Source organism: Chrysoperla carnea, chromosome X, assembly GCF_905475395.1.
Source record: "Chrysoperla carnea chromosome X, inChrCarn1.1, whole genome shotgun sequence".
In the NCBI taxonomy this organism is placed as follows: Eukaryota; Metazoa; Arthropoda; class Insecta; order Neuroptera; family Chrysopidae; genus Chrysoperla; species Chrysoperla carnea.
The window spans coordinates 14,813,551-14,828,316 of NC_058342.1; the positions used below are offsets into that span (position 1 = coordinate 14,813,551).

General features: G+C 34.0%; 1 protein-coding gene across 1 annotated transcript; it reads right to left on the minus strand.

Moving 5' to 3' along the window:
* Positions 1-7,636: 7,636 nt before the first annotated feature.
* LOC123302958 lies at positions 7,637-8,742 on the minus strand. The gene is made up of 2 exons (XM_044886051.1): positions 8,512-8,742; positions 7,637-7,993 (listed from the first exon to the last, which is right to left on the minus strand). Exons 1-2 carry the CDS (start codon positions 8,692-8,694, stop codon positions 7,637-7,639), a joined length of 540 nt encoding a protein of 179 aa, XP_044741986.1. The 5' UTR covers positions 8,695-8,742.
* Between the last annotated feature and the right edge of the window lie 6,024 nt (positions 8,743-14,766).

Sequence of the window (14,766 nt, forward strand, 5' to 3'; positions counted from 1 at the left end):
TATATATGTGGAGTATCGGAAATGGCACATCCTGTTGAAATAAAAAATCACAAATTTGCAAAAATATTATAAAATTTTTTTTTATTCTTGTGTGAATTTCATTACTTAAGCAAAAATAACCAATATAATTTTTGTATAAATAAAATCAATCGAAACCATTTTTTTCTAATTCAAAGTATTAATTTCTAGTTCTAATCAAAGTTTCGTAAAGTTCTAATAAAATTTTTGTCAGTCAAGTTCAAATTATGTCATTGTATTTTTATTGTATAATTTTAATAATCGGTTTAATTTTGTTTTAATAAATTAAAGAATTAATATTGTGTAAAATAAATTATTCATTATTTCAACAAAACCTTCAGTCGTTTTTAAATAGAATAATTATAAATAAATCGACGCACAGTCAAATCAAAAACACCGAAATAAATTATCGACGTTAAAAACAGTAATCGAACGCGACCGGAACTAACGATTAAATTAGAGCTCCGTTTCTTTTGTTTCTCGAAAAAACTAAGTGGCGATCCTCCTCATCTTTTAACAAGATTGCCAAGTCGTTCTCAAGCATTATAATTTGGAAAAAAGTGATTGGAAATTAATAGTATAATATATTTGGGACACGACATATATATATATATATATATAGTTATGATTCTCTGAAATATTTGTCATTTGCCAAAAACTTCTTTTAGGTAGATCTCGGCAAGAAAGTTTTGTGTTAATATGGTTATAAAAAAAATATAAAAAAAATATCAGTCTACATAACCATGAAAACTAGGTTTTGCTTGGGATTGAATAATCTCTTTGTCATTTTTGTAATCTCATTTTCTTTTAAGCAATTCCTTTGTCGTTTGTTTAGTTATCTCTTTGTCCTAATAACTAGAAAATTACCAAGAAAATATTTCATTTATCGTCACGCACAAAAATGAGTTAAAATGCGTTTAATCATCTTCAAATTTGAATATAAAAAGATTTCAAAGCAAACAAACTTCATACCGAATTCAAAATCAATTCAATTATTAACAATAATCAAAGATTGTCAACAATGGCATTCAAACAAGTTTGTACTTCATTGTTAGTAGCAGTTATCTGTTGCAGTGTTATAACAGAGATCTGTGCTCAAGCCCAGGTTCCAATTCGCCCATTTGATTTGATAGGGGTAAATAATTTTTAAATTTTTATATCAATGTTTTTGATATTTAAAAAAATTCCCCAGGTCGATTTTGTAAACTAACGTATGTCCATTCAATGTTAGTAAATGTTTCTTAAAAATAACTTTACCAACGGAGGAGTTTACTTACTTTGACTTTTTTTTTTTTTTTTTTATTTTGACTTAAATAATACGTTCAACGTAAAGAAACGTTCAATATAAAGAACAGCACATTAGAACAGTCATTGAACACGCAACTTCTTTAACTTTTTTTTTTTTAATTTAATTTCTTTTTCCAGACTGTTGCAGAGAATCTGGAGGATCAAGCTCAAGAGTTCTTTGAAGCTCCATTTAGTATGGCATTTTTGCTGGACCGCATCAACCCTTTCGAAAATTAAAAAAATAAATATATTTTTGTTTACAAATAAATAGAATTTTATTCCAATACATATTTTAGTTTTTATTTTTTGAAATCCACATTCCTTTAACAAGCGGAACACTTATATTTGTGTTCCCACGCCCATGTGATGGCAAAAATATAAAATACTTATTTTAAGAAGTTTTTTGTGAGTAACAATTTATTTTAGTCTTTATTAGACTTTTTTAAAGAATACTTGCTAATAACAACCATGAGCGAAGCCATGGGGGAAGCAAGATGAGCAATCGGTCCTTAATTAAAATTCCCTGGCCACACCAATGATGGCTAGGAATACTTGATTAAATTTTAAAGTTTAAGCAGTTTTATAAATGTTTTTATTATACTTTTGAATACTTTTTAGAGTAAGAGCCAGCGCCTGCCAGACATACGTTAAAGTATAAAAACTGAAATTTTGTTTGCGTATTCTCACTGGTGTAGGGACCAATCTTTGGGGTAGGGACCAATCTTTTACAATCTTTTACTCACGATAAAGTATAAAAGCTGAAATTCACACAGAGTGTTCAAATGACCATTTTAAGTCAATATTGAAAAAGACATATCAATCCATCCAACTAACATTAGAAGACATATCGGTCAAATATTCAATAAGTAAATCGTCATAGTTGTATAAGTCATAAACGGTTAGTGATACAAAAAAAATTAGTTTACAAAAAAGTAGGTAATTTAATTATCTACAATAAAAGTTATTACCATTTTTGGTCTAAAGCGCACGGTTATGGAGATATAGCCTAAAACGGGTTTCCTTAAAATGGAGGCACTTCCCCCGCTTATTTTTGTAAGGATTTTGTGCTTTTAAATTCAGTACGTGAGACTGAACATATTTAAATAATAAAATAACTTTTGCAGTGAAATAAGTTCATAATCACTAAATTAGTCCATTTCCAGTTGTCTGTCTGTCTGTTGTCTGTCTGTCCGTCTGTCATAACGATTACTCAAAAACGAAAGGAGGTATCAAGCTGAAATTTTTATAGTGTGCTAAGGGCTGGAGTAAAGTCGAGTTCGTAAATGAGCAACATAGGTCAATTGATTCTTGGGTCCGTAGGACTCAATTGATACAACAGAAGTTTAACATTTTTTCGTATACATCACTGTTTACCCGTTAGAGCGCAAATTATGCGCAAATTGTTTAGTATGTATTATATGGAAATATCAGTTATATGTGTGTGACATGTATGTATGTGTAATGTGACACTATCTATGCATGGTAATCAACCTGTCTATGCATGGTATTTCAACAATTAACTCAGTCAATTGTTTGTTTTCACTTGTTCCGCGTAAAATTTGGATAAAAAATTTGTTGCTGCTTACACTTTAACTTGTTACGGTGCATAGAGTCAGCAAGGTTTTCTCGATCGGTTCGAGAAAATCGTTTTTTTCACAACTAATTAGCAACTAATAATCTAAAAATTATGGCGTTATTTTTTTTTTTTTCATTTCAGCTAATTTAACATTGCCAGTTTTATAGACCTAAATAATTGGTTACAGCGAAACACTTGTGTCAATTTACCTAATTATATTTGTTAATAAGCTCCAATGGACCTTTTAATTATTCTTATTTACGTGCAGAAAAAGAAGTTGTAGTAAGGAGCACAATTATTAAAAATTTCTTAATGTGTTGGACTCCGTCAAATGGGAGGAGCCTAAGAAACACGCCGTCAATAAGGGTAAATTTACAATAGTTCCTATAGTTTACCGTGCAATTTCTTAATTTCTTAATTTTTAAATTAAAATAAAATGATAAGTATTGGCACAATATGTGATTGGACTGATACAAACCCTCGGAAAAGAAATTTCGTTGAAGGTGAGCGTGTTTTTAATGCCAATCACATAATCAAATTCGGAAAAAACGGATCTGAAAGCGAACCTTCAAATTCTGTGAAGTTTAGTGCCTACTGTCTACAAACTTCAGATTTAAAAAGTGATTCGCATGAAAGACATGTTGAGGTGACTTCAAGTGGCAATATTATATCAATGACTTGCACGGTACAAACAAAAATGAATTGAACCGCCCTTGGTCGGTATTATATTATTTAAACAACAATTTCGAAAGTGCCTTATATACTTTTGTTCAAAACCAAATAGTTAAGAAATTATGGGCACTATCAAGACCTCAAAGATAATAAAAACAAGTGAAAACAAACAATTGACTGAGTTAATTGTTGAAATACCATGTATAGACAGTGTTGATGCGCAATCGTTTTTTTTTTTTGACGTCACGTAAATAACAAAAGATATTCACTTTTAAATAGACACACACGTAACTGATATTCCTATATTAATACATATTATAAAATTTGCACATAATTAACGCCCTCGTGGGTAAACAGTGATGTTTACAAAACAATGTTTCAAACAAAAGTTTTTTATTTTTTTATAAGGATCATTTTTTACAAACTTTTGTTCTATCTCTAACGGTTTACAAGATGGGTCCTACGGACCCAAGACCCAATTGACCTACGATGCTCATTTACGAACTTGACCTCACTTTTTACGTCCTGAGTACGCAGTAAAAATTTCAGCTCGATATCTTTTTTCGTGTTTGAGTTATCGTGTCCACATACGGACGGACGGACGGACGGACAACCGGAAATGGATTAATTAGGTGATTCTATGAACACCTATACCAAAATTTTTTTCGTAGCATCAATATTTTTAAGCGTTACAAACTTGGGACGAAACTTAATATACTATGTATATTTCATATATACATGGTATAAAAATAGTAAACAAGTGAACAAAAATCATTGACTAAGTTGAAATACCATGTAAAGATAGTGTTGATTACGCAATCATTTGTTTTTTTACGTCATACAATTAACGAAAGATAGCCACACATACATACATACTTGTCACACAAACTTAACTGATATTCCCATATAATACATACTATATAATTTGCGCCTAATTTGCTCTCTCACGGGTAAACAGTGATGTTTACGAAAAAACAAAAGTTGTTTATTTTTTATAAGGAACATTTTTTACATTTAAACTTTTGTTTTATCTCTAACGGTTTTTAAAATGGGTCCTAAGAACCCAAGACTTTGACCTACGTTGTTCATTTACTCAACCTCAGTTTTAATGTCCTGGGCACGCTCTAAAAATTTCAGCTTGATATAATTTATTGTTTTTGAGTTATCGAGTTGACAGACGGACGGACGGGAAACCGAAAATGGACTAATTAGGTGATTTTATGAACACCTATATCAAAATTTTGTTCGTAGCGTCAATATTTTTAAGTGTTACAAACTTGGGAGTAAACTTAGTATACCGTGATATATTTCATATGTACATGGTATAATTAATCTGGTAAGCTATGTAATTGTTTTGCCATTTTATTGTTAAGGTGAAATTTGATAATGTATGTTTGTTTTTATTTTTTAAGTTGTAATTTTAAGATTAATTTAATGGCTACATGTAAAAACCAAGAATATGTCGATATTCACCTTATTTACGCATATAATGACGGAAATGGAACAGCGTCAGTACTGGAATATCAGCGTCAGATTCTTCATCGAAGAGCTCCTAATAAAGAAGTGTTTCGACGAAGAAGCTATCCTTAATATGGTCGAAAATAGCCCCTTTAGTAGTGTATGAAGAAAAATTTTCACTACTTTTCTCACGAATGCAGTGTCCGATCAAGGGGGGGGGGGCTACAATGGTTACACAGTAATCTCGGTAACCCATGTAGGAAAGTACGGCGGGAGCAGGCTTGGTCCAACTATCCAGAACTCTGGGCCAGACTTGTAAGCCAGACTTGGCCCACGCCTGGTTGGCAGGGCTGGGCCATAGTTAAGTTTTAAGTCTGGCCCATGCCTGGTTGGCAGGGCTAGGCCATAGTTAAGTTTTAAGATTATTTTATGAAGAATTCTATTTTGTGATTTATTTGACAGCGCCAATCCCAGCTGTACTGCAACACTGAGTCAACCCGCGGTAGAAGAGGAGCAAGCTCTTCAAGCTCTTACACGTTGATCTTAGCTCAATGAGCCGAGAAGCGAGAACATTGTACCGGTTTATATACACCTTACTAGAACATCTTACTAGTGAGAGGTTTTAAAAATAAATATTACTTTGTAAAAAGGATAGTGACTAAAAGACAGAGAAGGAGGAAGTTATTGTAAGTACATGTACCTACTCCATAAACAGTATTACACATGCATTGTATACCTTTTGGTTGTATATGCCATTTTTTGTTAGGTATTTAAAATTTTTACAATGTCAAAGGTGCCCATTTCAGGAGTTTATGTCATCAATGTAATTAATTTAATAATAATAATAATAATAATAATAATAATAATAATAATAATAATAATAATAATAATAATAATAATAATAATAATAATAATAATAATAATATGACGATTTATTCTGCGATTTCCCTTCAATAAGTGAATATTGTCAGCCAAGACTAGGATGCCTAGTCTTGGCCCAAGACTGGGCTCCCTTGCGTTTGCCGTTCTATGGCAAACCAATGTTGGCCCAGGCTTGGATAATCATTGGATTGGCCAAGGCTAGGATGCCTAGTCTTGGCCCAAGACTGGGCTCCCTTGCGTTGGCCGTTCTATGGCAAACCAATGTTGGCCCTGGCTTGGATAATCATTGGATTGGCCAAGGCTAGGATGCCTAGTCTTAGCCCAAGACTGGGCTCCCTTGCGTTTGCCGTTCTATGGCAAACCAATGTTGGCCCAGGCTTGGATAATCATTGGATTGGCCAAGGCTAGGATGCCTAGTCTTGGCCCAAGATTGGGCTTCCTTGCGTTGGCTGTTCTATGGCAAACCAATGTTGGCCCAGGCTTGGATAATCATTGGATCGGTCAAGGCTGGGCAACCCAGCCTTGTCCCAGGCTCGGGCAATCGTTGGGTCGGCCAAGGTTAATTATTTCATCTTGGCTCAAGCATGGGCCAAAATCGGGGCGCCAAAGCTGGTATCCCTAGTACTGGACCAGGCGAGGCCCGGTCGTTCAACTATGGCGGTTCCTACATGGGAATCGGAACTCAATAAGACCAGGGCTGTTTCGAAAACTGAGATTGTCTGGAAAAATTAACTATAATTTATAAATAAAATAAAATACCATTGAAATCTATGTATTTAAGCGAAATTGTATGTATATATAATACATTTAAGCGAAATTGTATGTATACAGGTGATTTTTAAGTTGGTATTTGCTTAAAACTCCAAAAATAACTGTTATCGATAAAAATGCTTCAAGCGACAATGTTTTCCAGCTCAATCTACTCCATAACTGCAGGTAATCGATTAATGAACACTTTAAATTAGAAAGTTGTTAATGATTAAAAAAGTAACATTTTTTGATCGAACCATTTTCCGTTATCGTACAGTTTAGGCAAAAACGGACTGAAAAGTTTTACACAAAATTGTTCGTATCAAAATTGTTATTTTGTATAATCGTTTCTGCGAAATTTGGGCACTCTTCGAAAAAAATTTTCTATTAAATAATATAAAAATGGTTCGTTTTTGTATAAAGACTATTTTAGTTCAAAATGAATGAACAAACGCGCTAAAAGTTGATTTTTGCTATCAATTACTGTCTTAACTATTCGGTTGACAAAAAAATATTTACTTTTTATAAAGAACAACTTTCTAATTCATCTGTTTGCCAGTTATGAATCAATGTTCATTTTCCTCAATCAATCATTTTTCTCGATGAAATTTATTTTTCGAGTTTCAAGATATGTCAACTTAATAAAAACAGCCTGTGTATGGTATGATTGCAAAGGGCGGCAACTATTATTTTTTGTCCGTAGCGGCTAAATAGATCGAACCCTGCAACAATGTCTTTAATTTATTGGTTGAATTCAATAGGGTTTTGGACAAAAGTATCGCCTCAAAATTATCCAAAGAATACGCTCTAAAGCTATGTCCATCGAGCCACGGGCACCCTGTATACAGTTTTTGTAAACAATTATTAAAAAAATTAAAAACAAAGTGATTCGAAATAAATTTTTTTTTTGTATTTGTCAGCAAAAAAATTATTATTATGATTTCACAAAAATAACAAATTTTGTACAAATTTTTCTGATATTGCCACAATTTTCTAGCGACCATAGTTGATTTCAACTGGAGCAACTTGGTTGTTGGTGATTTGATTGTTATTATTTGAGTATCCTACTGGTCCACCAATGTAAGCTGGTTGTTGAACAGCATATTGAGCAACTGGTAAGACTTGTTGAACACTTGGGTAGCTTACAAGTGGAGCTTGTGCAAAAGTGCTTGTGGGATATTGGATTGTTGATAAACCGTTTAATCCATTTACGTTATTAACGTTGTTTATGATATTGGAACCAAATCCATTGTTTCCAACGAGTCCAACATTGCCAATTACTCCTGGATATGAACCAATAGTTTGTACTTGAGAACTACCAATGTTGTTGATATAGTTCACTGGTCCTGACTATAAAATTAAAACAAAAACAATGAGTATATTATTCAGAAGAAATATAGTTCAGGAAATAATGAACACCAAAGTTTCTTCCTAAGTTGCCATCTCACGGATAAAAAGATGTTTACGAAAATGATTCAAATAAAAGTTACTTATTTTTTTATAATTTTTTAAGGAATAACTTTTACATTTAAACTTTTGGTCTATCTCTAACGGTTCACAAGATGGATATTTTTTCCTTTGATTGAATGAGCCAAAAAATTACATTTTAAAATTTTCATATCTCGGACAATTTTGAAGCTAGAAAGTCGAAAAAAAACGAAAAGCTTTTTTTGTAATTTGTATAAAAATGAGTAAAATTCCCAACTACCCCCCAGAAATGGGGATTAGGCGAGCCCCTAAGAGGTCGACTTTCTTTTACGAAGTTTTTACAACCTTATAAACAATTGTGGAAAATTTAATTTTTCCCTTTTAGATAATTAGTTTAATTGTAGTTATTGTACAAATTAAATTGTAAAAAAATTATTTACCTGTACTGGATAAACGGCTGATACTTGGTCATTATCTCTCAAATAAGTAAATGTACCTTGATTTCCGAATGGAGAACCATTTTGGTCGTTATCTCTTAAGTAACTCAATGGTGTTGCCACTGACAAAACAGTGCAACAAGCTACTGCTACCAACAATGAAGTACAAACTTGTTTGAATGCCATTTTTAATAATTTGTTTTGTTTATTTTTAATTATTGTTAAATAATTTAATTATTTTAATTTAGTATATAATTCGTCTGTTTTGAAGTCTTTTTATACAAAAATATAAATATGATTAAATTTTAACCAAAATTTGTACGTGATATTGAATCAAAATATTTTGATTAGGAATTGATAAAAGATTGTCATCTAAAAACCGACCAAAATTTTCTTAACAGTAAAATTCGAACCTTATCTGGGCAATCATTGTTTTTTATTGTTTTCAAAACTTTATATTGGGTATATGTGTGAAGTATCAAATATTTTTGTTAAAGGCTAATTTGTTTAAAGCGAAATTTTAGCCTTATGTGCCACAAAATCAATACAAAAGAAACAATGATATTTTTTTTCCTTTTGCGTTATGCTAATGAAAGTCAACCCTAGTGGCTCAGTTGGTTAAAGCGTAACTAATCCTGTTACGGATTTGTCTAAGGTAGTGGGTTCGATTCCCGCCGTCAAAAATTCAACAAATGGTTGTGATGGGCTAGAGTAGTGCATGGTTTATACTTGAAGGAGGTGCACTCAGGCTCACAAAACAATTGAGAAGCCGAAAAATAAAATTATCGGCGGAAAAGGTGGTAAAACACATATATGGTATCACAATGGCCCTTATGGCCTATGTGTGTCCTTCGTGGATAGTCAATATAACCTAACCTAATCTAACCTAGGTAAATTGGCTAAAATTTGGTATGTAAAACGAATTATTATACTATAATAATAACCGAGCTATAGCTGATCAAAATCGGACAAAGTTTCTCGAAATGTAAAAAAGTAGCTGAAAAATTAAGCTTTTTTCCTATTTACCACCTATTACTAACTATTTATTACCATGATTTCCATGTTAATTAGGTTAATCACACATCAATATCAACAGTTTAGTACAACTATAACCTGAACCATACCAACTCTCCCCTGTATTTATTCTTTTCATTGTTGTCGGTTATTTGTAAATGATAATCTGTTTTTCATTTGCGTGAACCATTTTTTTAATTTTCCATTGCCCGCTTGTGTGTTTTGTTGCTATTTATTACTGAATATCTTATTTAATTAGTAGAATTATATAGTTGCTTACATTTTCCATAAATTTTCCAAATTTTTGAGATTTTTTTATGTATAATGCTTTAAATAAGTAAAAACATTCCGAAATCATAAAACAAAATTATTTTGAATGAAAATAATTAATATTTAAAAAATTATTATAGTCGTGTCATTTTAGCCTTTCATAGACAATTTTTTTGTACCTCAGCCTATCGATCCAGTTTTTTTTTTTTTAAATGATCAGGAAGGTCCATATATCGGAATTTAATCTAATTTTTTGCCGCAAGAAAGTTTTGGTTTTTACTATAGGCCCAATAGGCTAATCATTAGAATCCATTTATGAGCTGATTTTTGAAAATTTTAATACCTTGAAAATATGGGCCAGAAGATGATGACTTAATAGTGGGTAAAACGGCTCTCGATAGGCCGGATTTGAAGATCACTATAGAGAGAAATAAATTCAAAATTGAGAAAATACCGGACGAAGAAACTAAAGAACAAGGTATCTAGTTGAAAGTAAAACAAATGAAAATTTTCGTCGAAGATGATGTGGAAATGAACACGAGCATGAAAGATTCAGAAAAGGAGCAATTACTGGAAATTTTAAACAATTATCGTAAATGTTTTCCAGAGAATCTTGACGAATTGGGAAACACAGGAATGATTGAGATGAAAATCGAATTACAATCTACCGAACCGATCAAAAGCCGACTCTACCGAGCGCCCTACACCCAACGTGAGAAAATTAATAAAATGCTGGATGAATTAATGCAAGCAGGAATAATACAAAAATCAAGTTCTACTTAAGTTCGGTAATATTGGTGAAAAACCGAACCAGGGAAGACCGTCTTTGTATAGACTATCGGAAAATAAACGCCGTCACCAGAAAAATGTAAATACCAATACCAATTATGGAGGAGGTCATCGATAAACTGACAAATCAACAATACTTCACCGCATTAGATATCGCAAATCTCTACGAATTTAACAGAATCCCATTTGGACTTGTAAACGCGCCGGCAGTTTTCACCAATTAATGGCCAAATTACATCAAATGGATGAAGGAAGCAATTTTGATTACTACATGGACGCCATGATTTTGGCGAGCAGAAGTATTACAGACGGATTAAGGAAACTAGAAAACGTCTTAAAACTAATACAAAACATAGGTCTAACGTTAAAACTGAAAAAATGTTCATTCCTCCAAGAGAAAAGCTATTTTCTAGACTACGAAGTGGATGGCATTGGAATCAAACCGGGGAAACAAAAAACCTAGGCAATCGATCGAAAATAGTACACCAAGTTAGATAATTTCTGGGATTGGGTGGATTTTTTAGAAAATTCATTAAAGCATATGCGGAAATTGGCAAACCCCTGACCCAACTAACAAAAAAGGATGAAAAATTTATCTGGGGCGAAACTCAAGACGAGGCGTTTCAAGAACTCAAGACTAAACTAATGCCCCAACCGATATTGAGCATTTACAATCCAGAATTGGAAACCGAAATTCATACAGATGCCAGAAAAATAGGAGTGGGGGGAATGATGCTGCAACGTGCGAACGACAAATTGGCCCGAGTGATAACATACTATAGTCGACAAACCACGGAGCAACAAGCGAAATATTCAAGTTTCGAATTAGAGGCTCTGGCTTTAGTGGAAACGATCGTACCATTTAGAATGTCTTTACTAGGACGAAATTTCAAAGTTTTCACAGATTGTAATTCACTCAAGGCAACAATGAACAAACGCGAATTAAACCCAAGGATTGCGAGATGGTGGCTGAAACTACAGGAGTATGATTTCACACTAGAACATCGACCTGGTGTTCTAGTGTGAAATCCGAAATCCAAGTGAAACGGGACGTGAAGTGGAAACAGTGAATCTAAACGTTATGGCATTGAGAATATCTGACGCTGATTGGCTCCTTACCATGCAGCTTCAGGATATCAAAATCAAAAAAATGTACGAAATTTTACATCGAGATCCTAAAGCAAACGAAGAAAAAGAAATACACACGGATTACAAAATTAAAAATGGAAGAGTGTGTTACAAGGTCGAAAAAGGACTGAGGTGAGTTGTGTCTAAGGCAGTGAGGTGTAAGGTGATGCAACAAAGCCATGGAACAGGTCACTTCCGGCGGAACAAACACTGCAGGACCTTCAAAAATATTTTTGGTTCGCTGGCATGCGCCAATACGTCACGGGCTTTATAAAAGCCTGCATAGAATCGTCGATAAAGTATATCTATACCTATACCTTTCGATACGGTTCACGTAGATCACCTAGGCCCTTTCCCGAAAAGTCGAATAAATAACCAGTACATGTTATCCCTCGTCGATACCTTCACGAAATTTCTGATCTTAAAACCTGTAAAAAATGTAACAGCAAAACTCACCTGTTCGGCAATAGACGAAACAATCACGATATTTGGTCCACCGAGAAAACTAATTACAGACCGAGGTACAGCTTTCACGGCAAAACTATTATTAAAGATTATTGTGATGAATACGGAATACTTTTAATTCAAAACGCAACCGGGACACCGAGAGCTAACGGTCAAGTGGAACGATATAACAAAACAGTATCGACCGCGGTAGCAAGCATGTGCCGAGAAGAAGAGGGAAGGGATTGGTACCTGCACCTTAAAGCCATACAGTAGCAATTAAACAACAACAAAATAAAACTACGAAACAGTCGCCACACGTGCTGCTATTCGGATTTGAACCCAGAAATCCCTTGGCTAACAAATTAACCCTGGCATTGCAGGATGGCGAACAGGAAGAAATAAATTTAGAAGAAACCCGCAATCAATTGAGGACGAAGGCAGAAGAATGCACGAAAGCGGACCAAGTGTATCAGAAGGCTCGGTTCGACAAAAAGCATTTAGCGCCACACAAATATAATATTAACGACCTGGTTCTAATAAAAAGAGACATTGCCGCATGCGGAGACTCCAAGAAACTGGCAGCCAAATATAAAGGCCCGTACATTGTAACCAAAATCCTAGGGAACAACCGTTATGTTTTGAAAGAAATCCCCGGAGCCAAACGAATACAACGAACTTTCAATTCTGCATATACAACAGACAGAATGAAGCCATGACCTCCTCATGAATACGAGTTTACCGATGAATTTGATCAAGGAGATGAAGCAATTGAAGAACCGAATCAAGAAGTTCAAGAAACGGAAAAGGATGACGGATCAGACTGAAAACAATCAGTTGTCAGTTTGGCCGAGTGTAGGTTAGCGATTTAATTTCATATAATTAGTAGAATGAACAATAAATTATTTACTTACCTTATATTATAATTATCCTTTGAAATGTACCTGAATATATCTAGTCAGATTGAGGACAATTAGTTGTCAGTTTGGCCGAGTTGTCAGCCCTTGGTCTCCTGGTGAAAGTAAGCAAGTTGGGTTGCGGTGGGTGGAACTTGGTCTCCTGGTGAAAGTAAGCGAGTTTGGTTGCGGTGGGTGGAAGTGGGGGGTTGTGAGTGGCAAAAATGTGAAAATATATATATCTGTCCTTTTCTTACTCATGTGAACTTTCGGGAATTTTCAGAACTATTCTAGAGAGGTCTAGAAATGATTTAGAAAGTTTGTTTAAACCGAAAACTATAATCATGATCAACTTTAAACTGACCGCCGAGAACTAGTGCCATCAACGACCAGTAGAAGAATCAAGAGCCAGAACCGGACAAGAAATTTAAATCTTTTAATTTCAACCAAGTTTAGTGTTTTTTCAAGGATTTTATTGTTAAAAGTAAGTTATTTATATTAAAATATTCTGTCTGGATAAAAATTTTACTAAGTTAAACGATTTTCGAACAAGAAAAAGGACAATAGATGCTATTAGAATAGAATAAAACCCTTTTCTCGAACATTTTTTTAACCAGAAGCCTCTAGAACAACCTCAGGGTATAAATATTATTTATACCATTAAACATGCGATGTATTTTTACCCGAGCAACGCCGGGTTTGGCTGCTAGTTTTGTTATAAATGACTATGATAGATCTTATTATGTATGATGAATGTGAAATGAAAGCTTACAAGAGCTTACAGAAATATTACTTCAGTATCTTTCCAGAATTGAGATAGGTACGTTTTTAGGGAGTACACACTTTTACACAAGGCTCATTTGATTTCCATCAGCTGCAGTTCTTAGTGTTACAAAGGCTCTTACAGTGATCAATAACAACTTCTATGCACGACTCATTTATGGAATCCAGCGTCATGAGTTCAGGCACGAGTTGATCACCATCAATGGACCAGCTATTGTCTTCAAGACAAGACTGAAAATATAAATAAATAAGATCATTGAATACCGTTTTTTCCGCCTTTCATGTAAATATCCAGGGAAACTCACTTATGAATAGCACCTTCTGATGTGCAGCCAAAGCGTAGAATCAACCTACATAGAAACTTAAATTATTTCTAAAATGTTTCATAAGACAGAGGATATAAACTTAACTCGTTTTGGAAGTACCTAGCTCATACAATTTGACGACAAACGTTCCTACTCTCTTGAAAACGTTCTCATCCAGGGTTGAGCATGCAAGTACGCTGAGAAGTTAACGGATAAAAGCTTCCAGGCGTCTATATTTCAGATGACTGACTTTGTTAGGTAAAAGTTTCTTGCAAATGTCATGCACTGGAATGTATATGTATCCCGCGCAGTGCCGCTCCTAACCCACAGATGCAAGCACTTCATTTTGGCAAAGTGTCATAACAACAATATTTTTAGCTGTACTGTCGACTGCATGAAGAATCATACGGGTATCAGTTTTTTCGTGTGACGCTCTCAGTAAATCAACATTGCGAGTTCGATTGATGGGCTCAGCTTGCAATATCTTCTAAAATCCTCCTGGAAGCATCACTTCAAGATCACCTAAGTCTTATTCTAGTATTCTATCAGACAAATACCTACCTACACAAGCCTACCTTTTTCTCCGAAAAACTAAAAATTATGGTAAGTCCTTCGGCAACGTTAGAATC